This window comes from Leptonotus elevatus, chromosome 11, assembly GCF_054856555.1.
Source record: "Leptonotus elevatus isolate MCC_2025b chromosome 11, RoL_Lele_1.0, whole genome shotgun sequence".
Classification (NCBI taxonomy): Eukaryota; Metazoa; Chordata; class Actinopteri; order Syngnathiformes; family Syngnathidae; genus Leptonotus; species Leptonotus elevatus.
In genome coordinates this window covers 5,651,393-5,677,392 of record NC_141249.1, presented here as the reverse complement: position 1 = coordinate 5,677,392, position 26,000 = coordinate 5,651,393, and the positions used below count along the sequence as shown (strand labels likewise).

Genomic DNA, 26,000 nt, shown 5'->3' with positions numbered 1-26,000 from the left:
TGAACTTAAGAATTGTCATCACTAAAGTGTTTTCCAAATTCCATAACCTGCAGATCAAGTTCTAGACACCCACATTTGTTGAGGGCCATGACTTGTGTGAATGGGCGTTTAATATTTTATCTTCCATCTACTCCAAGTCATCTCTTGTTGAACTCTTTTCATTCAGCACCTTTTCATGCGCACTCATGCATTTCTGTCAAGCAGCAGGAAAGAATAAGTGGGCATTACTGTCTTTGAGTCATACCTTGGTCATACTTTATGAAATGATAGTCAGGTTGTCAATATGTTAAGCTACCTGGGAAAGGTTCCTTTCACCTTAGTCGAGCTAATTATCTCTGTGCCCGCTTTCAGTGCAAATATTATACTAAAGATGTTTTCCTAAATAATAAGTCAACTGTTTCAGAGCAAAGCCGCAGGATGTCGTTTTTTTTTTTCTTTTGTCATCAACATTCTAATTTGATTCATGATTCAAAACACCAAATAGAAAATGTAAAATATCACTAATGAGAACTGGAATGGCAGTACAGGTACATCCCTCCAACTCCGGTTTGTTATTCATCTTGTTCTCCAAATTTCATATATTAATTTACCTTGACATTTCAAAATATTGACAGAGGTCCTGCCTCCATACACCATTGTGTTCTGTCTGTCTGTCTGTCCTTCCGTTCATCTGTCTGGCCATCCAGCTATCCTGATCTTGGTGGTTTACTTAACGGCTAATAAGTAACAATGACAGAGAGTCCATAGCGTTAAAAAAAATTGATGTGTTGATTATCTTCAACCTTAAAGGTCTATTGCAGCCAGCGGCTAAGTGCAGAAGCCCTTCGTTACCATGGATATGTCTGGCTATGCGTTGCGCAACCACAGCTGAAATAACCACGATGGTCGAATTGACCGTTAGCTGTGACATAGATTTAAAAAGACGGGAGTCTCCTGTGAGACATTGCCAGGCTGTTGGCGTGAGCCGGCTCGCACAGTTTGAACCCGAGGCGCCTTTCAAATGTTTGTGTATTCAAACTTACCTCACTTTTGAACTGGGTCACCACACACTAGCACATTCACTTTATATTCATGTGCAGAACTGCAGTCACTACAGCACTCCTCTTTGGAAAACAAAGTAGAAATCTCATGTCTGCTATATCAAATAAATAGTAACATCAATCTTTTAAAATGTCTTCGAATTTATTTTACTGAATTAGCCATACCCTGCAAGAGTAATGGACTATAATAGTCATTTACAGTTGTGCTTTATTTAATGTGACGGACCAAAACCTTGTTCCTCCATAATTGTAACTTTTCAGGAGACCCCAAACACAACATGTTTTTCAACCATTACTGTATCATCAAAGAGAACACTTCAACACTTTAGATTGGTAAATAATTTGTAAAAATTAATAAATAAATACATAAATTTAAAAAAAGACACCCACACACTGTTACGGTGTGGTCACGGAGCGGCGTGGTGTCTGTCGGCGTGTGAAGTGGAGGACCCAAAAAGCAGGGAGGCAGGAGAACCACAGCAGGAGTGCGGGCGAAACTGGCGTGCTTTATTTTACAGAAAACACTAACCAGGGTACTGGTTAATGCTAACTAAACAATGAACTGAAAGCTACAAACTCAAAATGACAGACATAACTCCGGGGGTGACCGTGACAAGCTGCAATGATCCCACGCCGACTGCTCACCACCCGGGAACTAAATACACCCACACTAATTGGGTAACTAACCACACCTGGGGCCAGACACAAGTGGCTGAGGGCCCGGATTGGTCAACCCGCGGAAGGGCTGGAACCCACTCAGGACCAATCGGGACCCTCAACCAAAACCAGATCTTCCCAGACATGACACACAAATTCACACACTGGCCAAAAGTATAGATTTTTGAAAAATAAATAAATAAATAAATATACTGTATACATATATACATGTTATTTTATGCGTTCAGCGTATAAGATCGCAGTCTATTTTGAAAATTAAATAATATTTTTAAAAATATAGGATAAATCTGTAAAATCAAATAAAATAAACACCCAAATTCTATTTATTTATTTATTTTACAGTGTATGCTCATGCCTGGGAAATAATCCAAAATTTCACTAGACAAGCATATTGTTTGTATTTAGACGTGGTTCCAGCTGGCGTAAAAATGCATAGTAGCACCAAAAGATGAGAAGGCAGATGCTGAAGCCTGGCAGAAGTGCGGTTGTCGAGGTGCACTATAATCTATTGGAACTTTATTATTTTGAGCTAAAACTTTAAATCATCACCAAGTTTTTGAAACAAGGACTTTAAGCGCAGATGTTTCATCACGGGAGACATTTACCCAAACCAAGGCAACATAGAAAAGAATTGCAAAATTTTGAAAAACTTATACCACGCAATTAAATTAGTGAGCACAATTTGAATTCGTCATAAAAAGCCTTGAGACTACAATTTTACTTTAAAACAATAAAACCATCAGATGCAAATCAAGACGAAGAGTGGGAGTTTTGACAGTTCAACAGAATAAAACAGACAATGTTAGAAACAATGTTTGTTGTTGTTGTTGTTTTAAACAAAGAAACAAATGGGCAAGGGCAACTGCCAACTTGAAGAACTTGGCTATTGTTTAAAAGTAAAGTTAGCATTGTATCAACACATAACATCAAAAAATGATGACTCACCTAACCTGTTGCCTTGAGACTTGTCTAGAATCAGAGCTCGTGATACAAAGTTGGCCATCCGATAAAAGTCCTGTCACCAGCATTGTGAGTCCAATAAACTGGAAGCTCTATGCATAGAGTATGTGTCTCTGGGCATACTGAGCTATTTCTGACCCACAGTGTTATAATCAACACACACACACAGGGCACTTAAACCAAGAAGAGCGTTTGGACTAGTTGTTGCGTAGAGTGTAGTTAGCATGGAACGCGCGGCTATTTTTATGTGCATGTACACAAATTGGATGTCGTGACAGCTGTGCACCCTCAAGGATTTTACTGACAGACACCAGCTTAATGCAAAGCTCACCTTTTGTGTCAGTCACCTGCTCCAATGATACCCCTATGAGAGGGCTTTTCCGAGTTGCTGTGTGTAAAAGCGGTCCACTAAATGTGATGAATGATATCTGAGCTGACCTGCTCTGATGTGTTACGAGAGGAGGTGCCTTTGACATGCAATGCCTCACCATTCTACAGCACTTCCTGGCTGTAGTTTCAGTGTAAATGCAAGCATTTTCTGTCGGAATTTCTGATCTGTCGGCAGGTGTGCGCACAAAAAAAAAGAACAAAAAGGCAAAAGGTACAAATTTACAAAATCAACAGAGGTCTAAAACAACCAGGTACAAAGTAACTAAATAAAGACTAAGTAGGCTTGAGTTGAACTTGGCTGGAGACACCAAACAAACCACAACAAGACGTGACTAATGCTGCATTCAAGGTAAACCGGAAATCGGATTTATCCCATTGGATTTTCCTAGTTCCGACCTTAAAGCGTTCAAGGCGAAAGTAAACAACCAAAATGGCGGATAGTAATGAATTGTTTTTGTTTTGGTCCACAAAACACTTTTCGACCTCCAGCAAATTATATAGGCCTTTATACAATTACATTTTGCTTCATTTATGTATTTATCTTATTAATTCCATAAGCATTCAATAGAGTTCAGTAGTTTACCATATAATTTCATGCAGGTAAATAGTGGCATCACGTACATTGTGTTACGTTAAGGTATGTTGAATATTTATGAAGAACGCTATCTAGTTTAATACTCAAGTAAGTTGTGTTTTACCATTTGTATTTGTATTTCCCCATTGTTTAGTGATGTCACATTGAAGACGGTCGGTGAAGTTGGGTTCCCTTTTTCCCTCCAACTTCATAACTGGGTGTTCAAAGGGGCATTCCCATACTTCCTGGTATGAAGTCGGAAAATCCAACTTCCCACTTTCCTTGAATGCAGCATTTATACAAACAAAATGACAAGACGAGAGACATCTGGACAAGACACACATGGCTGAGCTGATTGGATGATACAAGCGGTTGACAAGCACAGGTGGCCACAATAAATCTTAAAGAGACAAATACTGACGAAAGGAGACACAAGGAAACATGACAACTAAAATCTAACTAAAACCATATCAACCAAACACAGATCATGACATCACAAGGACATCAAGTCCTAAAAAACACATTCATTCGGAAATTTTGGATCCTAATTAAAAACATTTAAAAAGCCTGTAAGGGTTACTATTAAAGCTCTATTGTTACTTTCCATCACAGCTGCAGCCAGTTCGTACCCACAAGCAATGGAGCGCGAAGGGAAACCTATTTTTAAACTGCCAGTAACCTTCTGCTGACCACAGTACAATTGACAAGCAAGTAACCCTAACCCTTTGTTTACACACATGTGCTTGTCTTGAGGTAACTGAACACAGTTAAATCTTGATACAAGACTTAAGACAAAGTTTAGCCTACTTTCAACCACCACAATTGCAAGGTACTGGACCGTGTCAAAGAAAATGCCCTCTGAACGCCAGAAGGTCCAGCTTGCCGCAGAGCCGACTGCCAAATTCCTAAACAAGCTAAACAAGGCTTGCATCGGCGCAAAAATCAACATTACACAGTAACACGTTATGCAAGACACTTGACTAATGCAGAAATACCACATAACCTTCACCATTTAAAAGAGAAATAAACCCCAAAAATATTTTTACAGTAATTTGTTGTATGTGCCCCCATTAGTTTTAACACAACATTCAGATTAATTGTGTTTACGGAATATGAATTTAGCAGCATAATCCACTCATTTTTATCCATCTCAGGGGGTGGCCATTTTGCTGTTAATTACTCTTTTTTTTTTGACAGAATACTAATTGAGAATTCTGTAACAAATCTTGTCAATATAACAACAAATTAAAAAAATAAATAAATAAATATATATATATATATACACATATACAAACATTCAGACATTCCAGTTCAATGCCACATCATAACTGCAATTACAGATTTATACGATAACCTAAAATAAAATAAAAAATTTAAAATGCCAGACTTCAACTAAACAAACTAGAAAATATTTTCAATATCTTTTTTACCTTTCCTATTGTTTACAAATTTTAGAGACTTTATGTAAGGACTAATATCAACCAAAAATACTTTAAAGCATGGATTAAATTTGAGAAATGTGGCTTTGTGAATATGCAATTTCCCTAATATAATAAAAAGACCAATAATATTACAAATATCTGTTGTATGAAAACCAAGTAGTAATACTTTTACCCTCAATCTTTATGTGGACAGTTTTTAGATGGAATTTTGGAACACAATCATGATCTACAAATAAACAACCACCTGAACCAAGAGACAAAAGAAGACACCTAGTCAGAAAATAAACTGCATAGCTACAGCATAACTATAACTGTCCACCAACAGATGGCAAGAGTGATCCTCTTATCTATCTGTTGGAAACATACACATCTCCGATTTGTCAGTGTCTATCCATTTTAAATGCCCACTATTAATTTCAATAATATGGAAAGAAAAAAAAAGTTACATAAAGCTGGAATTTCGGAAATGTACTGCCGGCCCGTTCCATTAAAGGGCGTACGGTGTTGTTTTCTGCACAGAGGAGTTGAGCTTAATTGGCGTATGTTACAATGAAAAACAAAACAGCCTGCGCTAACTGATTTTGATCCATCAGCGTTGATGGTCTCTCAGGAAGTGCAGAACAACAGAAAACGAGAAGGGCAAGAAGGGACAAACGAGGCAAGAAGGGACAAACAGAAAAGTGCAGCAAGTAAGCATGTGAGTCATCGATTGACGGAGAAATTAAAAATTACCCCAAATTTCCTCTTGGCAATGACATTACAGTCCTGTTGTAAAACGTAATACCATCCTGCTATCATATGGGATAATTAGTGATGTGATGCACGATACTACAATCTTCTAAGTTTTAGACATTAACAATCCGGGTCATCAACACATAAACACACCGAGGTAATGAACACATTTCACATGGAGAAAAAAAGTTATCAGCATATTTACATGGAGAACATGATCAGTAATCATTGCAATAAGGTTTCTGTCCTGCGCAATTTGCACGTACGTTGCGACCCCATTGGGATCAAAAGGGGAAACAGGCCGTCAAAAATGTCCTCCACCAAGGCCAATCAATCCTGTTTTGGACCATTACCTCCACGTACCTGCTGCATACAATTGATGTGAATGTCACTAAAATGCATTTGTCACATTGGTTTGTGTCACAGCCCTCAACAAGGTTTTGTAAACCTGCTAACAAAAATAGTGAATACCTAATCTGCTTTTACTAAAACACAATGAATGAGTATCTAATTAAGTAGTGGTGATTTGTTTTCTTGTATGCTTCAGGTCTTCCAGGAACACATGAAAGAAGACAGGAAAAGCCCTGAACGTTGGAAAAACAATTTACTACAATTAGCGGCCCCTTGAAAACTCGTTCCTTACAATTGTTTGTGTTCCTAATAATTCCACATCCTGACTCCCCTTACGTAGCAAAAAAAAGGTATGAGGTGATGAGGGGCGTGCTTTGGTGCAGCTGCAGTCCTGTGATGCAATGCAATTATGCAACGAAATTGAAAATGGAAGCACGGACTAGCCAAACTAGCCAGTCGCCTCGCTCGGTCATCAAGTTAATTATCTTTCTCGCTTTTCCTTGTGTCTTCGTGTGTGTGTGTCATTGTGCAGGATCGGCGAGACAAGTGGTGCACCGTGCAGGCAATCTTCATGAGTGCCAAATTTATGCTGCATTCAAAGAGGGTCGGAAGTCCGACTTTTACGACTTCAAGCCAGGAAGTGTGTATGGGAACACCCCCTTGAACTCGGAAATCCCACTTGCGAAGTCGGAAAAAAAAGTACCCCGACTTTACCGACGAACTACAATGTGACGTCCCTCTACAATGGCGATGCCTTTGGAAACACAGACCGTGAATGGTAAAACACAATTTACTGAGTATAAAACTAGATAGCTTTCTTCATTCATAAATATTCGACATAACTTCACGTAACACAACGTACGTGACAGTATGCTGCTATCTTTCTGCATTAAATTTTATGGTGAACTACTGAACTGTATGGATAATAGAATGCTTATGAAGTAAGATAATTACATAAATGAAGCAAAATTGTGAAAAGGCAAGTTTGCTGGAGGCTGCCTATTTCCCCCCATATTAGGAAATGCAAATCTACTCATTAATGGATTTGCGTATTCATAAGCAGCACGTGACGGCGATCATAGAATCAAAACAATGGATGACGGACAGGGAAAGGCAAGAAAGAAGGCTAACCTCACCATGATGTAGGCTAGATTGAATTTTTGTGTGAATAATAATAAAAAAAAAATTTTTTTAAATACAAAGATGTACATTATGAAACCCTCCACGCAGAGGTCGAGTCATGAAAGGGCCGTGATTATTGGCCGCGATTACTGGCCGCAGGGCGCACAGCGGCAAAAAAATAAATAAAATAAAGGAAATTACAATAATAATAATAATAATTTGGTTTGGTACAAAGGTCAACATAAAGAAATAATTTCACCAATCTTATTGTCTTTACTTAATGCACTATAGGGAAATTGAGTTGACACTGCAGAGGCAAAAATTAGGCAATCAATAGGCCGCCTCATTATTCTTATTCTTATTAGTATCTATTATTATTCCCAATGTGTTGCTTATGGATCTTCATTAAACATCACCACGGCTGTGTGGACTGCTTATGACATACTTTATTGACGCATTTCTTTCCTTTATTTATTTATTTGCAGGACAAAGCGTCAAGCTCCATAGCAAAGATGCTTGTACCTGACTGTATTCAAGCTCATTTTTATCCGTATGTGTCAATATAATAGTTTTATGTAGCCTTTTAAACTGCAATGTACGATGGCGTATTAGGGCCACGTATAAATGTATATATTTTAGAGGGCGGGGGCAATATTCCGAGAGAAAAAACGCGCAAATTTGCCACTTTATAAACTTGCAAATTTACGAGTTTTTTCTCGCAAATTTACCACTTTATATAGTGGCAGATTTGCAAGAAAAAAAAAACTTACGAGAAATACACATAGCGTACTACTCGACTGTTTGTGCCAATACTTTTCGGCCAGCTACAAAGACGCCTGACTTTTGCGAAGGTCCACACCGCGATCAAGCATTTAAGTTAATTTGTTAAAATGTATATTTACTTGTACATTTATGTTTCCAGAATTATTATTTACACGTTAAATTTTGGTATTTTTTTGTACAAGTATCTAAGTTGTCGAATCTGCTGCTCTCCGTCATTCAGTTGCATTTACCTATGGTATGCTAGCATCTGATTGGTTAGTGTTAGTCAGCTGATAGGGGATCAGGAAGTGTTGTCACTCTGGCTGCGGTAAATGACGAGTAAAGTTTAAATTGAAGAATGAATCCGACTCCATCCTGCCTTTTAATTTTATAAACATTAACCACCAACGAATCCTCACATGATTAGACTATAGCTACGCTACATGTATTTCTCGTAAGTTTCTGAGTTTTTTCTCGCAAATCTGCCACTATATAAAGTGGCAAATTTGCCACTTTATAAACTAAACTAGAAAAAAACTAAAGTGGCAAATTTGCAAGTTTATAAAGCGGCAAATTTGCGATTTTTTTTCTTGGAATATTGTGTATTTATACGTAGCCCTAATACGCCATCGTAGCAATAACTTGTGTCGACGGGCGGGTGAAATTACTGTAGGTGCGTAAATTGTTGCGCGATGCGATGATGTAATGCGTGCAGTATGTGTCTTCATTAGTTGTCGTTAATATGATTTATTGCATGAGGCTTTTTCAAGATAGGTGATCAATGAGAGAAGACAAGCGTTTAAAATGTTTAATAAAAATAAGTTAATTTGTGTGCTTTCTGCTCCGCGGCGTACTTGTGTCATCGGAGCAAGTCTGGAGCAAAACAAACAACATCCAGCATACATGGCGTTTGAGGAATCGAAATGCACCAAAAAGCTGTTTGTGTCGCTGTTTTCCAATGTCTCCAGAATGTGCGGATTGCGTACGTTAGGTCCAGACTTGACGTGGCAGCGTGTAAAGTTTCACGTTCAGTTTGTTTTCTATAAATACCAACTTTGACGCAGAAATGTTCGTACGCAGTTTTGGCTCATTTTGATCGTACGCAAGCTTTATAAATGAGGCCCCTGGAAGTGTATACGGGACCGCCCCTTTGAGTTTGTAGTTATGAAGCCGAAAAAAAAGACCCCGATTTCACAGACCTTCAATCTGACGTCACTCGACAATGGTGACCCCCCCCCCCCCCCCCCCCATGGCAAGACAGACAATGATGGCAAAACATAATTTACAAGAGTTTACACATATTATTTATTGTTATTTTAATGTTTGCTGTTGTGAATCCAAAATGGCTGCTTCATCCTGGCACTGTAGCTTACAGATCACTCTGGTGTGTTGTAACAACATGATGAGGCCCGCTCCGGTGGCATTAGTATAGACAGCTTGAGTAACAAAGATGGACCATTTGTAATAGAACAAAAAAAAAAAAAGGAAGTCTCAAGACACTAAGAAGCATTTGCATTAGTTTTCATAGAAAATGTATATTAAGCAATAAGCGAGAAATTGTGTTCAGTTATAGCCAAAAATGTAATTAGAGAAAAAAAAAATATTACCGTTTGAATGATAACAGCCAATAATGCAAATACTCATGACAAATTATTTATTTGTCAAAAAGAAATGTTGTGGGGTTTGTCTTTACCATTTCAAGTTTTTAGCTTTCAACGTAGGATTTTAAACTAGCGTTAGGGTCTCAAAGCATGCTTTTAAACAAGAGTTTGGGTTTTAGACTCGACACTATTGCCTCTACCTATGTGGATGCTTAAATGATGTGTTGTTTTAAATGTAAAGATTTTTGGTATTATTTTATTTTCATGCAGTGTTGTTATTAGTGTATTTTCGTTTCACTTCAGAGTCTACTGTCCATGAGCATTCTTGTCTTCTTTTTTTTTGATTGCGCAACTTGCGTCCCTTGCTGTCAGGCATGAGTACTACATATGCAAAATTAGAATTACAGGCCTCGCAAGCTTCTCTGCTTCTTTTGAAACTGTACAAGTGTAGGCCTGTTGAGTGGCCGCTGGCTGGACTGGCCATCTGGCATATAGGGCAGATATCTGGCGGGCCGGCGACTTTTGGGGTCGTTGTAGTGCTATTTAATTATTTATGGGAATCAGCCCATTAATGAAATTACAATATAGATAGCAAACAGAACCAATCAACATCAGTGGCAGAGCTACGTGCCAACCAGGGGTGGTCAGGTCCAAAGTCCGGGGTCAAAATGCCAGGGCCAATTTTTTTCCTGCCAGTCCAGCTCTGACCACAGTCTTCCACTTTCTTCAGCTTACTATTAACATGATATATCGTATGTGACCGTAAAACACAAATTAAAGGGAACACATCAATAGCATTTTACTCCGTTTAGTAATACGTTAACAGCAGACAGGCAAACACATAACATACAATAGTCCACTTTCATACATTCGACAATTTAAACAACGCACATCCACTGAGTACAACATAGATGTTATAGTTTTTTGCCAACTTGTAAGACTGTAGATGGAGAATTCCGTCGGCGAGGGAGCTTATGAGTTATTTCACATGTTGCTCGTCCATGGAAGTAGAGCACAGTTCAAATCCCGTGTCTGCATTTCCTGTCCAGTGTGTCTGTTGTTGAGTGCCCACCACACTTGATAGGATTCAAACCATTTTGGATCCCAGTTATCAATTAAAGCATCTTTTCCTTTGAGCAGTTTTCAGTCACTATACAAAATACAGAGGAGAGAGTCCTGAAAACAAAAGATTTCAATAGTAATATGATTCAAATCATTTTGAACTTGCAATAGGCATCAAATGACCTCACTGCATGTACAGTAAACGTCCCTAAAATATGTCCCACAATCAGACATCAGGATCAAATGTAGTGTTGTTGATAAATGTTGTACATAACTTTAATTTGATATGACGTGACGCTATTCCTGACAAACTGCATGAGCATTATTCAAACAAATAAAAGTGTCAGTGCTCTGATAGAAATTGTCATACAAAAGTAAACTCATGGCAGCAAATAATACATTTCATTAAGTTGTTACAGTAGCAGCCGACTTACGGATACATTAAACAAACAAACAATTACCATCATTAATACATTAGAATTTCATTTTAGACCCTAAACCAGTGGTAGGGAACTCTGGTCCTCGAGAACCACTATCCTGCCTGTTTTCCATGTCTCCCTCCACCAACACACCTGATTCGTGAACAAGATCATTATCAGGCTTCTACAGAGCGTGCTGATTAGCTGATCATTGGAGTCAGCTGTGTTGGTAGAGGGAGACATAGAAAATAGGCAGGACTCTCGAGGACCAGGGTTCCCTATCCCTGCCCTAAACCATTGCGAAATATACCAATTATTGCATTATCGCCAGTTGGGGCAGAAACAGAAGATTCAGACCAACAGTGATGCATAAAATGTGCATTTCTGTACTGTAGTTTGAAACTTGCATTACACTCGGTGGAGTTTCTGACTCAGCTCAGATATGCACGTTTTTCAATAAATAGCACAATTTGTTGAAACCATTTCAATGAAGGAACCTTCGTAAACCACAAAGATGATAACAAAATGCTCAAGATAAATAAATAATCACATTCCTTCAAAGCTCCACAGATTCATGCTTGTGCTTTAACCAAACCACCTTGACAGCTACCATTGAAAATGAGCCAATTACTCAATCAGCTCTTGTTAGTGGCAATGCATGAGGCTCCAAAGTGCTTCATGTTTACAACTGTGCATGTGCTAATCCTAAATTACAGCCAGTAAAAGCACAAGGCAACAAAAATGGTATCAGCATGTTTTAGGTGGCGTAATAGAATCGTTATTGATGCCTTTTAGTGTAATATTGTATTGTTTATTTCTGTACAATTACACTTGGTGTCCCTCTCTCCAAAACAAGAGTCAATAGTAACTTTGTAAATCTGTGAATGGGAACACTTTGACTTGCACGATCCCTCACTTGTTCAATGTCCGTTCACTGATGCGTTTTTCTCTTATCTAATGTTCTAGTTTGATCTACTCAAGTCAAATGTAGCCCAGACACTCCATTGTGTCATCTGTGAGATAGTTCAGAGCTAAGGGCACCTGACAAGGGGAGGTATATTGCACACAGGAAATACAGTAAGAGGCTATACAGAACTGTCCTTACTAGGAGACAAGTCACCTGGGTGCTGTAGTTAAAAGAGCATCTCTTAAATCTGTGAAGTGGAAATCCAACATGGCTGAATGAATGCAAATATTGACCAGAGTGGTGAAACGTGCCAGGATCTTCTCTTCCCTTGTTTCCCTGCACTCCATTTTTTAGTAGAGAGGTTTTTGACCTTGACTTTCAAATTCGGACCAGGCATCATTTAGTTCCATGAAAATCATTTTGGCATATTGTTCATAGGGTTGTCCTGTGGCCTGTGAGGGGAAATGAAAGACAAAAATCAGACTTTCTCAATTGTACAAGTGGCAAATGTGCTTGTGTTGATCCAAATGTGAATTGTTTGCCAAATGTCAGCGTTCTACTTAGTACTAATATAGTTTCTAGGTGTTTTGGAATTAGCTATAATTGACTTTGGCTAAAACATAATTTTCCATCAACCATCAATCCCTTTTCTATACTGCTAAATCCTCTTCAGACTTACTTCGGGTGAAAGATATCACAAACTAATTACCAGACATTCACAGTGCACATATAGACAAACCACTCTCATGTGCACCAACACTGAGTGGAAACCAAACTCGTATATTATTTTTTATAGCTCGGAAAAAACTTTGTTACATCGGCCCAGCTGTTTTTTTTTTTTTTTTATGAAATAGGGATGCACGATAATACTATTTTCCACCGATACCGATAACCAATAATTTGGAAAGTGCCGATGTCGATAACCGATAAGCCGATAATTGTTTGCAAAAGAAACTTGAATACAAATATACTTTTGAGTCCTACTATAAGTCTAACATGCACAAATACATTGAAACATTGTGTAAAGCACCATGAAGCTGAATTTCATTGACATCCCTGCTTCAAAGACAACCGGTAACTAATTTTGAGTTTGCCAAAACAAAACAATCATGTTTTAAAAATGCAACAAAAAACTGCGAGGGTAACATTTTGGGGAGACAGAGTAGAGAAAGCCCACACTGGCTTCTGCCATGTCGTCATGATGCATCTTCTGTGAACACGCGGTCGCGCGCATTATGACGTCACAAATAGGCGAGGCGAGGGATTGAGGAGTTGGGCACAACTTGAGCAACAACCACAACAGATGGACCAACGTGGCATCTCAATTATTATCAGCGGATTTCTTTATCATTTGGTGTATCTGTATGACGTATAATTGGTCGATAATTGCCGATAATTATCGGCCACCGATATTATCGTGCATCCCTAAAATAAAGATCTTCAATGGGATAGGAGAATCCCTCTCTGAATATTAAATTTACAAACACATGTGCATATTGTGGAATCTGCCTAAAAATGTCTAAGTTTGAACTCAAAAGTGTTTAAAGAAGTTAGTTTATCATACTGTATATTCTATACACAAGGAGCAGAATAAACAAAAGCCCTTTTACCCAACTAGATATAAGTATAGGTGACCGAAAGCAAAAAAAATTCTTGTGACCGAAAAGATTTAGATTCTGCATTTTTTAGAGTAAATACACACAAATACATGAAGGCAGTAGTTCAAAACTGTGTGCTCTGAAAATTCTACTGTACATGTGCATGTATTGTATTAATGCAGGGCTTTTCAATACTATGCAGTACTTATCAATGTTCTTTCTAGAGGCTCTTTTTACATTGTGCTTTTTGGTGTGAAATGCAGAGCTGCACTTTACTCTGAATCAGCACTCAGCCAAAGAAACAGTGTCAACAAACGGAGCCAGTTGTTCACACATACATTAAGTGCCAAATGGAAAAGACCAAAGTACAGAAGATGGTGTCCTGCAAACAACAAACACACAATTGCGCAAGAGGCGGAGGCAAAGGCAGGTTAGGCGTTCAACTCGACTCCCGATTGATTGCATCTGAATGTCCTCTTTTCATCAAGACGAGCTTAACACCTGGAACTGATTGAGATTGATAGTGAGACATGTGACATGCTGATACGAGAAGATAATGAGAGGGGAGGCGACTCCACGGATGATCTTGGGCTCACCTAGTCCCTGTTGAGTATTTCTGTTCTTCATTCATGTTTAAAGCGCTGGCCTGAGCCTAGAGGATGGTGCTGGTCTTAAATCTACAGACATCTGCATGAGAGGACCACTTCATTTATTTGTCTTTATATCCTCAATCACAAAGGTGGCCATGCTTCTCCTGCTTGTGTTCCTAGTGGAGTCTGTCCTCGGTGCGCCTCAGGTAATAAAGTCGCCGGATGCAGGAGCAGACGACATCAATGTTTTCCTGACTATGGCGTGGCAAGTGGCCCAGCACCTCCGGCCTAATTCCAGCTGTTACGTGTGCGCTTTTATGCCCTACACAGCTGGCGAGGGCTTGCCCCTGATGGCCCTGCCTGCCTCTGACTGCGACACTTGCCACCTGCTTCATATCCCCTTTTCTCAGTCCTACTCCCACCCCGAATGCCCTCGTCTATCCAAAATGAGACCCCTCAACTGTTCGGGGCTACGCGGCAACTGCAACAGGTGCGTGAAAACACCCAGACCTGTTCCTGTACAGCTCATTCCTCAGAAGTTTTCTTGGTGTCTGGAAAACGACGGGACAGCATCTGTGGGAGAATCCGACTGCCTTCATACATTTAAATGGGACCCGAGTCATCCCGATAGCGAGTTCCAGTCAGTGAAATCAAGTCCCCAGCGGTGCCTGGAGACGGCAGGCCCGGCTCGGCTCAATGCGCTCGCTCAGCACACTGCCATCTGCTCCGTATCGTCTCCAGCAGGAATGTACTGGGTGTGTGGGAACATGGCTTACCCTTATCTTCCGGTGGATTACAAAGGACGCTGTGGTTTAGGATATGTCATCCCAGCTATGAGAGTGACTCGATCTTTGCCCAAGAACCCTTATCTTCACAGGCACAAACGTGCTGTTTCCGATCTATTCTGGACACACCATCAGTCTCCGTTCAAGAACGCAATTGGTTCTCTTCTTCCTTTTTATGGAGTTATGTCAGCTTTAGACCAAATCGCTGATTTGTCGCATGCAATAGAAATGATTGCAAACGAAACCGGTCGGGCTCTTCTGCTCATGTCAAGTGAACTCGCTTCTGTCAGACTGCTTGCTTTACAAAACCGAGCAGCTTTGGATTTTCTCTTAGCAGCCCGAGGGGGAACTTGTTCTGTCATTGGATCTGAATGTTGTACCTTTGTGCCTGACTACAATGTTACTATTGGTAATATAATTGATCACCTTCATGAAACAACCAAATTTGTTCATCAGGACAATAGTTCTTTATTTGACTGGTTGAAGCCCACCTTTGGATCTTTGACACATCACATTATTGAGGGCGTGATCATTTTTCTGGTTATCAGTTTCATATTTTATCTCATTGTATCATGTATCAGAAAGTTCCTGTGCAGTATTCGATAAAACCATATGACGATTTGATGGCTTACACCCTCTTGTTGGCTGACATTGCTGGGACACAGGAACTATGGTGACTTAAATGAAATGGAGAATGCACGTCTCACAATAAGATAGTAGAGACGTGATTTCACACAGACAATCAGAGAAAAAAACAATGCTAATAATGACAAAATTGTATAATGTTTATAATGAAAGGGCATATATTATACTAGCATATCATTATAATAACCTTAATTATAACGATTACATTAAAAAAATAAAAAAGTTCAAGTTTAACATACTATACTTTTGGGTGTTACATTCAAAACAGTTACAAAAAAAGTATTGAGACTTATAACTTTAGATGACAGAAACTTGACTCTCAACAACTGTTTATGTATTTTATTTTATTTTAATAATATGAATATTATATTTTGATATTTATATTTAGAATATAATATTAAGATTTTACATTATATTTATATTTTTTATTATTATATTTGTATATATAAAATGTAGTTGGGTTGAGAATTGCAGCCAACTGAGGGTGGTAGAGGGCAAATTTGATCATTTTGTAAACATTGAATGTGGCTATGTTAAGACAGTAACAAATTGGATATTGTCTACTTGACCTATATGTTATGTTGCGGGTCAAATTGACCTGTTTGGAAAATCTAGGAGGGGAAATGGAAATTATTAAATGTAGTCTGTTGGCCTCGGTTTCTTCATTTTCGTTTTTCAATATTAAAAACATTGCATTGTGTTTTGTGATATTTTGTGATGATTAAATATTAGAACGAGTCATGAACATTGTTAAGAAACAAACACAACATGTGGGTTAATAAAATTCCTCTTTTCTTAATGGAATATGACTACTTCCTTATTTGTCTCACCTTATCTGGGTGAACAACGAGGACTGCTTTGCGATATACTTTTTTGACTTGTTCTGGAGTCACCAGGTCAGCCATTCCAACAGGCTTCCAGCGTGTTTCTCCTTCCCACAACACTGTATGCATCGTGGAGAGGAGGGCCCGAATGTTCCGCTCCTTCCCCTCAATCCATTCTAGAATCTGACAAACAGGCAAAGGTGTCATTCGCAAGTCAGGAACAGATTTGAAACAACTGATTGGTGCATTTCCATCCATTTTCAATACTGCTTGTCCTTATTAGGGTCACGAGTGAGCTGGAACTTAAGTCCTTAGTGGCAGTGACTGGTTGCCAGTCGCAGGGCACATGCAGACAAACGACCAGTCAAACACACACCAACATCTACCTGCAATTAACTAATTTGCTCCCAAAAATGTATAAATACGTTCTATTTCAAATATTCCCAGTGTCCCAAAAACGTATTTATATGTTTTTATGTTTGTTTGTTTTATGCTTGAGCATACAGAAGATTTTGATGCAGCCTCTGAACTGAAGAGGATGGTTGAAGCAATGGTAGTTATTACAAAAATGGCAGCAGAGTGTAAGAGATCAACCAGGGCCATGCTGCAACAAGCTGTTTTCCCCACAGTTTTAAACAGATTTGTGAATAATGATGAAACTTAGCTATATTATCATGCTAATTGCTGCAAAACGTAAACAGATAGAAATATACTTCTTCTAAGGAAAGAAAAGACTCAAATTTTTCTTTTGGTAGGTTCCATGTTATTAAAGCAATAGAACACAACATTCTGTGGGCCTTGCAAAATCAGTCAAAATCCAGTAAAACAGCCGGGAGCAAAGGGGGTTGCTTCAGTGAAAATGACTGGGAGTGAATGAGTTAAGTAATGAGCATGTTTTTGGAATGTGGAACAAAACCGTGTCACCATCAACTTTTGAACATGTTCAAAATTTCTCTGCAACAAGAAAAATGGCTTGAGAGCATAAAGAGCGTTTGTGAAAGAGAAGCAAGTGGCTTTGCAACGTTTTGCAGCATTGAAAAAAGCCGGCCCAAAAAACAACACTTGCTACATGTGCATACTCTCGCTAGCCTGCCTGCCTAATGTATAGGCCTAAGCAGTCATTCAAATTGTGAAAAGTTGCTACCTTTATTTTCTCAGGGTCCATCTCTTTGGCCATTTCTTCTTTTCTCATTTCTGCTATAGTCCTGGGTCCTTTCTTCTCTTTGGCCCCTGCAAAGCATTGACCAGACATCAGGTCATCAAAGTTGGCATTGGAAGCCTTGGGTTTCGAGCCTGAGCAGAAAGGATCAGAGCAAAGAGGAAAAGTATTTTAGAATGTATTCAGGGATGGTACATGAGCTAACTTATTGTAGATTAAAATCCTACTGAATGTTTAAGTCTTTTAAAAGAAGGCAAAGTAACCAAGTTTGATTCTCACCCATTCCCATCTGTGCTTTGCCCGCAGCGCTGGGTGATCCACCCCCAGCAGAGAAACTAACATTATAGTTGGGTCGGTTCTGCGGTGAAGTGTGAGGCATGGATGTATGGCTTGGACTGGGCTTTGGTTGCGGAGTGGGTCCTTGTCCTTGCGGCTGCCAGCCTGCTGTGCCTGCTGTGCCTGATGTGCCTGCTGTGCCTGCTGTGCCTGCTGTGCCTGCTGTGCCTGCTGTGCCTGCTGTGCCTGTGTTAGGCTGCCATGATTGGAAGCCAGCTCCTGAGTGGGGCTGCCATCCTCCTGCATGCTGGGGAGATGGAGGAGGCCGAGATGGGGAGCCCATGGAAGGAAAGGAAGGAGTTGTTCCTGTTGGTGTGGTGGGCTTGCTGGTGAATCCAGAACCTCCTGGAAGAAAGGACTGAGTTTGTGGCACAAAACAGTAGAAGACAACAATGCGGATACTTGAAAATATGTGCAGTAACTTACCTCCAAGGGTTCCCCCAAGGTTACCTATGTCAGCAAAGGGATCCAGGGTGTATGGCTTGCTTTGATGGGTGGGTGTACTGTGAACCGAACCTGTAGGGCTCGTAGTGGCTGATCGACTGCCCATTACCAAGCCTCCTCCTTTAGAAACAAAGAATATTCACATATTAATTTCTTGTTTTTATGTCTCACTTGCTTATCACTGGCTTTTTAATCTATCTAGACAGGGAAATTGGGTTTCACTCAATGGTCGATGCAGTGAGGTGTACCTGTGCTTGTGGTGGCAGTTCTGTTCCATTCCCAGCCTCCCATGATGTTTTGCTGCTGAATGTTGACGGTTGGGGTAGCAGGTTGGACGGGGGAACTCCGTCCTAAGAACAATAATTCACAACCCTCATTAGGTTTGCGGATTAGCTTGAGCCTATCACACCTGGTTTCCATCGAGAGGAGGGACACACCCTGGACTGGTCACCAACCAATCGCAGGCTAAATAAACATTTGTACTTATGGTAAATTTTGAGTTTTCAATTAAACTGCGTGTTGCTTATTTTTGGAATATGGCAGCAATTCCGAGTACCTGGACAACAGGAAGGATGAAGCCGAGATTCAAACACTGAATAAGGTAGCATGCTAACCACCAAAATTACCAACATCCGGTCTAAACTGTCTCAGCATAGGTTTACGCCGGATTTGCGTAGGTTCCAAAAATAGAACCCCTCGGAGTGTGAATGTTTTTTGACTATATTAGCTTAGCAATCGACTGGCGACCAGTGCAGAGTGAAGTTATTTTAGCTGTAAATTATTTTTGCTTCGTTACCACATTAACTTTAAAAAGGCAATGACTCACTACAGTTGTTTATTGTTATTGTTCTATTTTACCAGTGAATGCTCAAAGACAATGACCATGCAATGTAATGATTTAAAGCAACACAGTTGTCTTACAGTACCATACAACATGCTGTACATATAGACAACAGATGGTGTCAGTGTGCAACACAGCAGCAGAAATATTCCTCACCAAAGCTAGTGGGCTGCAGGGTGGGGGATGGAGAGCGAGCGGCATGCAAAAAGGAATGTGGCTGCCCCATGTTACCTGGTCCGAGGAACGAACCCATCATCTCCTGAGGCTTCGGCATGGGACCAGCTCCAAAGGGGTCAAACACTGTGGAGCCCATACATATTTGAAGAGAAATACAGTAGATAGCCATTAAAGTAATTTCATGTCATGTTTTCCATTTCGGTTTTTTAAATAATCCAATGAAATATAGACAAAAATGTAGTATATGGTATGTATTTGCGCCCTTTATAACACACTGTGTGTTTAATATTTATATAACAATAATAACATGCACTTTGTTTTCACTAAATTTGAATAAATACAATTTAAAATGAAATTATCTATGGACTTTATCACAATGCTCTGTAAATAATAGGCACTGTGGTACTTCTGTGTTGCAGAAAGGGAGTAAGTACTGCTGACCTGGTATGAATGAACTGAATGATCAATGTACCATCAGAAACAACCCAAAATGCTAAGCTTTTTAAATAATGCTTTAAAAAAATCGGAATTAATATAGAGGATGACATGAATAAATTGCACAGAATCAATTGCAAGACCACCTTGGATGGTGCACCTGACGTGGTCATAAGTGTAAGTTAATGTACCAGCTACATTTAGTTAAGACTATTGACAACAGAGGGCACTGTTGCCACTGCTCAACAGACATGCATCTTGCAATATACATGCTTAGTAAACCAAGACTCATTTTAAACTATTAAACAATTTAATGAGCTCTGACAAGCAACCTAGAAATAACTCAATTTGTGCTTGAGTACTGTGCACTTGCAGCCATCCTCACCTGGTGGCCCAGGGGAAGCACATGGCGAGGCCGAGCTTGGTACTGTTTTATGTGGAGTGGAATGGTTGGATGATGGCCCGCTAGTTGGCTGGGGTGGAGCCCCAAACAAGTCCCCCAGGAGGTCGGTAGTTGCAGCTGCAGTAGATGGAGCTTGGGTCACTGAAGGCGGTTGCTTGATCTCTTCACGATCCAAGCCGAGAAGATCAACTTCTCCAGGCGGATTGGGGTCCACGTGCGTCGGAGAAGGCTGATCCCCTTTATGGGGGGCTGCGCTGGTGCTGCTTCGCTGGCTGGACAGAGAGATCATCTCGTCGTCAGAGGGCTCACTCTCCTCACCGTGGCCTCGGGCCTCATGGCCTCCAGGTGGCCTGGCTGGCTCTGTAGGACCATTTAGAGAATAGACGGAAGGAGACAGAGAAAGAGAAAAATGGTATCAATCACGAATTAAAAAGGAGTAGAGTGAAAAATGGATGCTATGGGGGTGCGGGTGGGGGTGTTAATATTTTTGGGGAAGTTATGCACAGTAATAGACTAACTAGCTAAAGAGAATATTGGGTCAGGAAGGAAACAATATATAATGGGCTACTAACTGTGAGAGGTCTACAAGCATCATCTAATGCAACACTCAAAATTCACAAAAATCCAACAATTGTAAACTTTATGTAAACTTCACATTTGGTTATTTTGTTTTTCACTATAATTTCCATTCATTGTGTACAGTTAGTTGAATGTCAGCACTCTACTTTGCTGTCTTACCCTCCAAATCCAAGCCTTCCATCTCATCTTGTTGGGGCAAAAATAAAAGTGATCAAGTTTTGTTAAGTTGTTAGTTAACAACACTATTCTACGCGTATTCTGCGGCATCACATCAGGGGGTCTATTTTACAAAGCAGGTTTAGTGAGAACTCTGGGCCAAGAAACCCTGAAATTTGGGAAACTCTGCATTTTCCGTTTCAGAAAGGGAGGTAAATGAAACCATAGAAAAAGAGGTAACTTTAGCCTGTTTCATAAAAAGAGGTCATTTAAGCTCTCGGTCAGTTACCGTAGTAACAAGCTCCATGAACCAAACCTGGTCGGTTGCAGGTTTTCTCTGTCCCCGCCTCTTTTTAGCCACACACGGCATTCATTTCTTAATTCATAAAGTCCGCTGCAGCGAGTTTTTGCGTAAATATGCCTATAGTCTATAGTCTATAGCGTAAAGTCCACTTTTGACACGGCCCTATTGATGAAGGTGCCGCATTATTGCGCAGGGAATTAAATATTTGTTGTGAGATTATTATCAGACCGCGGATAGATATGCTGGCATTTCCGGACAGTTATCTTTTTGAACGGTACCGTTTCACTTCACAGTCCATCTACATAAATCCGTCCTTACATTTGCAACATTACCAGCCGTAATCATGCGCTCACATCACAGCATATATTGTGTGTTGCGCTCAGTTTTTTTTCTTATAACCGTTTGAATAATATTTTTATATTTCATCTTAAATCCGCTTCTCCCCCGCAGGATTGCACCTAAATTAAATGAATTAATGAGCTACCATTCAACAGGCTTCTCCTGTAATATTATTGTAATTGCATAGGACTACATTTAAATTCATGCATTGACCCGACTCGAGCAGCAACATTCTCCCACGCCGCCTTCCTCTATGGGGAGCTGCTGCGGTGTTCAAATTCGCCATATGATCGCATTAAGATTTTCAGTTGAGAGGGGTAAAAAACAAACAAAACCGTGCCCTGCGCTTCCCCGACATTGTGACTCGACAAATCGGGGCTCCATTGATGTGGACTTTTTAGTGTAGTGGCAACGCCAGGTGAAACTACTCTGCGTTGATATAACTACCTCAAATCAGCTGTCCTAGTACCGAAAAAGCAGAGTTTCCTCTCTCACTCTATGTCAACTCGCTGTTCAGGGTTAGTCTCGGTGTTTGTTGAACATGCTTTGTGAAATGGAACCCGGTACAGGAAACACCTAAACATATCCACCCTTCTTATTCAGTGATGGTGTTTTTGTGAACATGCACATGAGTGTAATTTTCCCATTTTAGGGCATGTATTATAAAACAATTAGACATTTTGTTAGAAAAACAAACAAACCCAGATTCCAATTAAGTTGGAATGTTGTGTAAAACGTAAACTAGAACAGAATACAATGATTTGCAAAACCTTTTCACCCTATAACCAATTGAATACATGACAAAGACAAGATAATTCATGTTCAAACTGGAGAATATGACAGCTTTTTGGGGTTGTTGTTTTTTTGGTGCAAATATCACTATGGTTAAGAAAATGGATGGATTCTCTCATTTTAAATGTGATGCCTGCAAAACATCCCAAATAAAAAAAGAAGAGCCAACAAAGGTCTGGGAAAGTTGAGAAATGTTCAAACAACGCCACCAGATTCTCCCGGGGCTGAACTCATCTGAGATGACTTGCACATTTGTCAAGGCGAGACTGTCCTCCAATTAATACGACCACATACTGTAGGTCGTTTTGAAATGTGCCAAATTATGATCAACTGTTACGTATTGTAATTTAGCGACCCCTATCGGCCATGTAAATATCGAAAAAATACTCAACTGAACCCTAACAGAAGTTACCGGGATTTGAAACTGGGTCACCTGATCCGAAGATGAACGTCTATCTTACTGAGCTAAGAGGCCAGTAATCATTTAAGTGTTGACCACACGTTTGTATTGTTAACCATACTACAACCACTGAATGCCAATTACTAACCCCAACCATTATTGTCTCATGTGAAGACGTAACGCGTACAAACTCACTAAAAGCCTAATACTAACCCCAACTATTAGTTTCCCATCCCAGAAGGGACGAGGAATTAATGTCAAAAAGAGCATGCGCAGAACAGACCAACATCTTGTTCATCTTGTGACCGTCGGGCAAGCTGTCGCGGTGTGGGGTCGTATTTTCGTCATGGCAAAACAACCGATATGGTCGTAAAATTGGAGTACTTGTTGGTCAAGGCACCATTCATGCTGAAAGGTACATACAGGTTTTGGAGCAACATATCCTGCCATCCAAGCAACATCGTTTTCAGGGACATTCATGCTTATTTCAGCAAGACAATGCCAAGCCATTTTCTGCATGTGTTACGACAGTGTGGCCTCGTAGAAAAATTATGTGAGCACTAGACTGGCCTGCCAGCAGTCCAGACCTATCTCCCACTGAGAAGGTGTGGAACATTATCAAGCGCAAAATATAGCAAGTTCTACATCAAGCAAGAATGGTAAATAATTATATCTACAACCTTCAACAATTATTATGCAATAATAGTATTAAAAAAAACCAATAACAATTGTGATCATTATACAGAAATAAATGTGGTGTACAACTTACTTTCATTGAATAAAATGCAAAAATATTTTATTATTATCATGAACTTTTTTCGCCATTGTCTGTGACACATCTGGGACTCCTGAATTGCATTAATGGAGTGAGTAAAATATATTGTTTCAGTAAAGTCATGATTTCTTTGTGGGTGACAGTTGAGTACCACTACATTATAATGAGTAGGACAAGTACCAGCAACGGCGAGAGCATCCTGATGTTCCTGGTGGCAGCTGAAAAGCACATTGGGACTCAGGTCTTTAGATGGGAATTGCTCCCAAGGGGGCGTGAGGTCTTTCTGCTTGTCTAAGCCCTCCACCTCCACGTCCAATATCACATGGAACAGCTGGGGATATTTGTCTGGAGAGTCACACGCATCCAGCTCTGGTCTGACAGGAGAAATGTGGGATACATAAAAGGCATTTGTGGATTAAGCTAAAGTAAATATTTTAGTATTGACAACCAATTTCATTTTTAACGCCTACTTCAGCCTTCCAAAGCCGTGTAGACATAGTAAGCACACTAATGCAACTACTACTGCGAATGGTCTTGCAATAAGACTCAAGTGGATTTTGGGCACCACGGCTCTTTATTCATTTGTAACATTAGATGTACGTATTTTTCAGGCTTTTGCTTGAAAATTACATACCCAAAATAAAAAGAGGATATCTCTGCATCCACAAGGTCTAATTGTGTCATAATAGAGGGAAGACTTGTGAGATATAATTATCAGTATATATGTTACTGGTTAAAAGTACTTAAATAATGATAGCACACAGCACAAATGTGAAACAAACAAAACACAAAAATACGTGTGTGTTTTGCATGATGTAGCAAAGTGGGAGAGCAGAGTTATTTCACTTTCATGATTAGTGCATGTTTCACACAATATCTTCTTTAAAGTCCAAGATGACCCAATTGGGGGGCGCTAGGGCTTAATAAAAAACACTCTCATAAAGACAAACACAGTTGTAAACATATGTAATAGTCAACATAATCATTGGCAGAAAGTAAAAGTTATTGATAGATGATTATGTGTTATAACACCTAAATCTTTTCTCAAGAAAATCTGCACAGCGTACTAATAGAAACAAGAGGTAACCTGGCTGGTCCACAAATGTTACAGATCTGATCTAGGGTCACCAGACAAATTATTCTGAAGCTAATTTAATATAATTACGTCACTTATTTATGTAATCAAATCACTCAACTTGGTCCATTTAAAGAAAAACAAGACTTACTTGTTAAATTTTAACATAGTAGTTCCTGGAGCAATGAAGCCAGTGTGAAACTGGATCTGGAAAATTTGTGTGTTGGACACCTAAAGAGCAAACAAAAATGTTACTTCTAATGATTGAGTTTTAAAGACAATTTTGATTTGGGATTAAAGATCTCTATCTTATTTGAAATTGATTTGATCTGATGCTAACATTTTACAAAGCACTGTTATCAAAAATGAATTGATTAAACTTAAACCTTAAAAAAATCATTTGTGTAATTTGAAATTTTCACATCGCCTCTTGGAGGGCTGTATTTTACTCCATAGATATTTTTGTAAAATAAAAAGATACGTATGTGTACCTTGGCTTGCAGACGTCCCCCGATGGTGGACCTCATATGATAGACAGAAACAACGACATCTCCATGCACACTGACACCCAAAGGAAAAACCACCTTCCCCTCTTGAACTCGGTGCTCTCTAGACATAGACAGATAAAATGAATACACTTTGCATACAAAAACTAAACAGCACTTGAACTGCTTAACATTGCCTTTGCATTGCTTGCCTTTCAACAATACAGATGCTATAAGTGACTATTTGTAACAGCTATTATATTAACAGACTTAAGATCTTTTTTTTTGTACCTCATTCTCTCATAGTCCTGTGCCGTGGTAAAGATTTTGGTCTCTCCAATGAGGACGTCACAGAAAGGCCGACAGCCGCTCCGTTGCTTGTTAAAGCAGGGAACTGGACTCATGGTGAGAGCCTTGATCATCAGAGGCTTGGTGTGGGGTAGACTGGGCTTCTCGGACACCATGCTGCATACATACCCGATGTACCTGCCAGAGGACAAGATTCCCATGTGACACTTCTGTGATTGACTGGTGATCAGTCCAAGTTACGAACCCAATTCCAATTCCACTAAAGTTGGGACGTTGTGCTAAACGATTTGCAAATAATGTTCAAACTATATTTAATTGAGTACACTACAAAGACAAGTTATTTAATGTTCAAACTTATCAACTTTATTGTTTTAGCAAATAATCAGCTCTCTGCTTCCAAAAAGTTGGTGACCCCTGGGATACAAGACATTTTTAGGAGGCTGCTGGGACAAAATTAACACAACTACGGTGCCAGCTTTGCCCTCCTTCTTCTCTTACCACACCTGGTC

General features: G+C 39.7%; 3 protein-coding genes across 10 annotated transcripts in view; 1 reads left to right on the top strand and 2 right to left on the bottom strand.

The window, feature by feature from the left end:
- lepr (leptin receptor) overlaps nucleotides 1–3,091 on the bottom strand; it is a 31,930-nt gene extending 28,839 nt beyond the window's left edge. Inside the window, exon 1 of one of the 2 annotated variants that reach the window (XM_086089214.1) lies at nucleotides 3,010–3,091. The gene's annotated coding sequence lies outside the window, so the exon portion shown is untranslated. Of the gene's footprint in view, nucleotides 1–2,663; nucleotides 2,737–3,009 lie in introns of those variants that run through there. The other variant, XM_086089215.1, reaches the window with a different exon arrangement.
- A 7,353-nt stretch (nucleotides 3,092–10,444) lies between these two features.
- dnajc6 (DnaJ (Hsp40) homolog, subfamily C, member 6) overlaps nucleotides 10,445–26,000 on the bottom strand; it is a 39,476-nt gene continuing 23,920 nt past the window's right edge. For 2 of the 6 annotated variants that reach the window (XM_086088827.1, XM_086088823.1), the window contains 13 exons: nucleotides 25,474–25,668; nucleotides 25,189–25,306; nucleotides 24,849–24,928; nucleotides 23,803–23,996; nucleotides 21,016–21,042; nucleotides 20,260–20,637; nucleotides 19,419–19,562; nucleotides 18,670–18,771; nucleotides 18,404–18,541; nucleotides 17,921–18,322; nucleotides 17,627–17,775; nucleotides 16,489–16,665; nucleotides 10,445–12,492 (listed from right to left, as the gene is read on the bottom strand). In XM_086088827.1, the coding sequence (XP_085944953.1) occupies nucleotides 12,391–12,492; nucleotides 16,489–16,665; nucleotides 17,627–17,775; nucleotides 17,921–18,322; nucleotides 18,404–18,541; nucleotides 18,670–18,771; nucleotides 19,419–19,562; nucleotides 20,260–20,637; nucleotides 21,016–21,042; nucleotides 23,803–23,996; nucleotides 24,849–24,928; nucleotides 25,189–25,306; nucleotides 25,474–25,668 (2,206 nt within the window). In that variant the 3' untranslated portion in view covers nucleotides 10,445–12,390. The remainder of the gene's footprint in view (nucleotides 12,493–16,488; nucleotides 16,666–17,626; nucleotides 17,776–17,920; nucleotides 18,323–18,403; nucleotides 18,542–18,669; nucleotides 18,772–19,418; nucleotides 19,563–20,259; nucleotides 20,638–21,015; nucleotides 21,043–23,802; nucleotides 23,997–24,848; nucleotides 24,929–25,188; nucleotides 25,307–25,473; nucleotides 25,669–26,000) is intronic. The other 4 variants (XR_015096457.1, XM_086088825.1, XM_086088826.1 and 1 more) reach the window with 4 other exon arrangements.
- On the top strand, nucleotides 14,027–16,462 carry LOC147165575 (endogenous retrovirus group FC1 Env polyprotein-like). Of its 2 annotated transcripts, XM_086088830.1 has the most exons (3): nucleotides 14,027–14,243; nucleotides 14,378–14,434; nucleotides 14,559–16,462. In XM_086088830.1, the coding sequence occupies exons 1-3, from the start codon at nucleotides 14,195–14,197 to the stop codon at nucleotides 15,617–15,619; spliced, it is 1,167 nt and encodes a 388-aa protein (XP_085944956.1). In that variant the 5' UTR covers nucleotides 14,027–14,194; the 3' UTR covers nucleotides 15,620–16,462. The 2 variants fall into 2 exon arrangements, with proteins under 2 accessions (XP_085944956.1, XP_085944954.1); XM_086088828.1 differs by having other exon boundaries at nucleotides 14,028–14,243; nucleotides 14,378–16,462.

Coding starts and splice junctions, on each gene's coding strand:
- LOC147165575 (XM_086088828.1), top strand. CDS start 14,384: ATGCTTCTCCTGCTTGTGTTCCTAGTGGAGTCTGTCCTCGGTGCGCCT.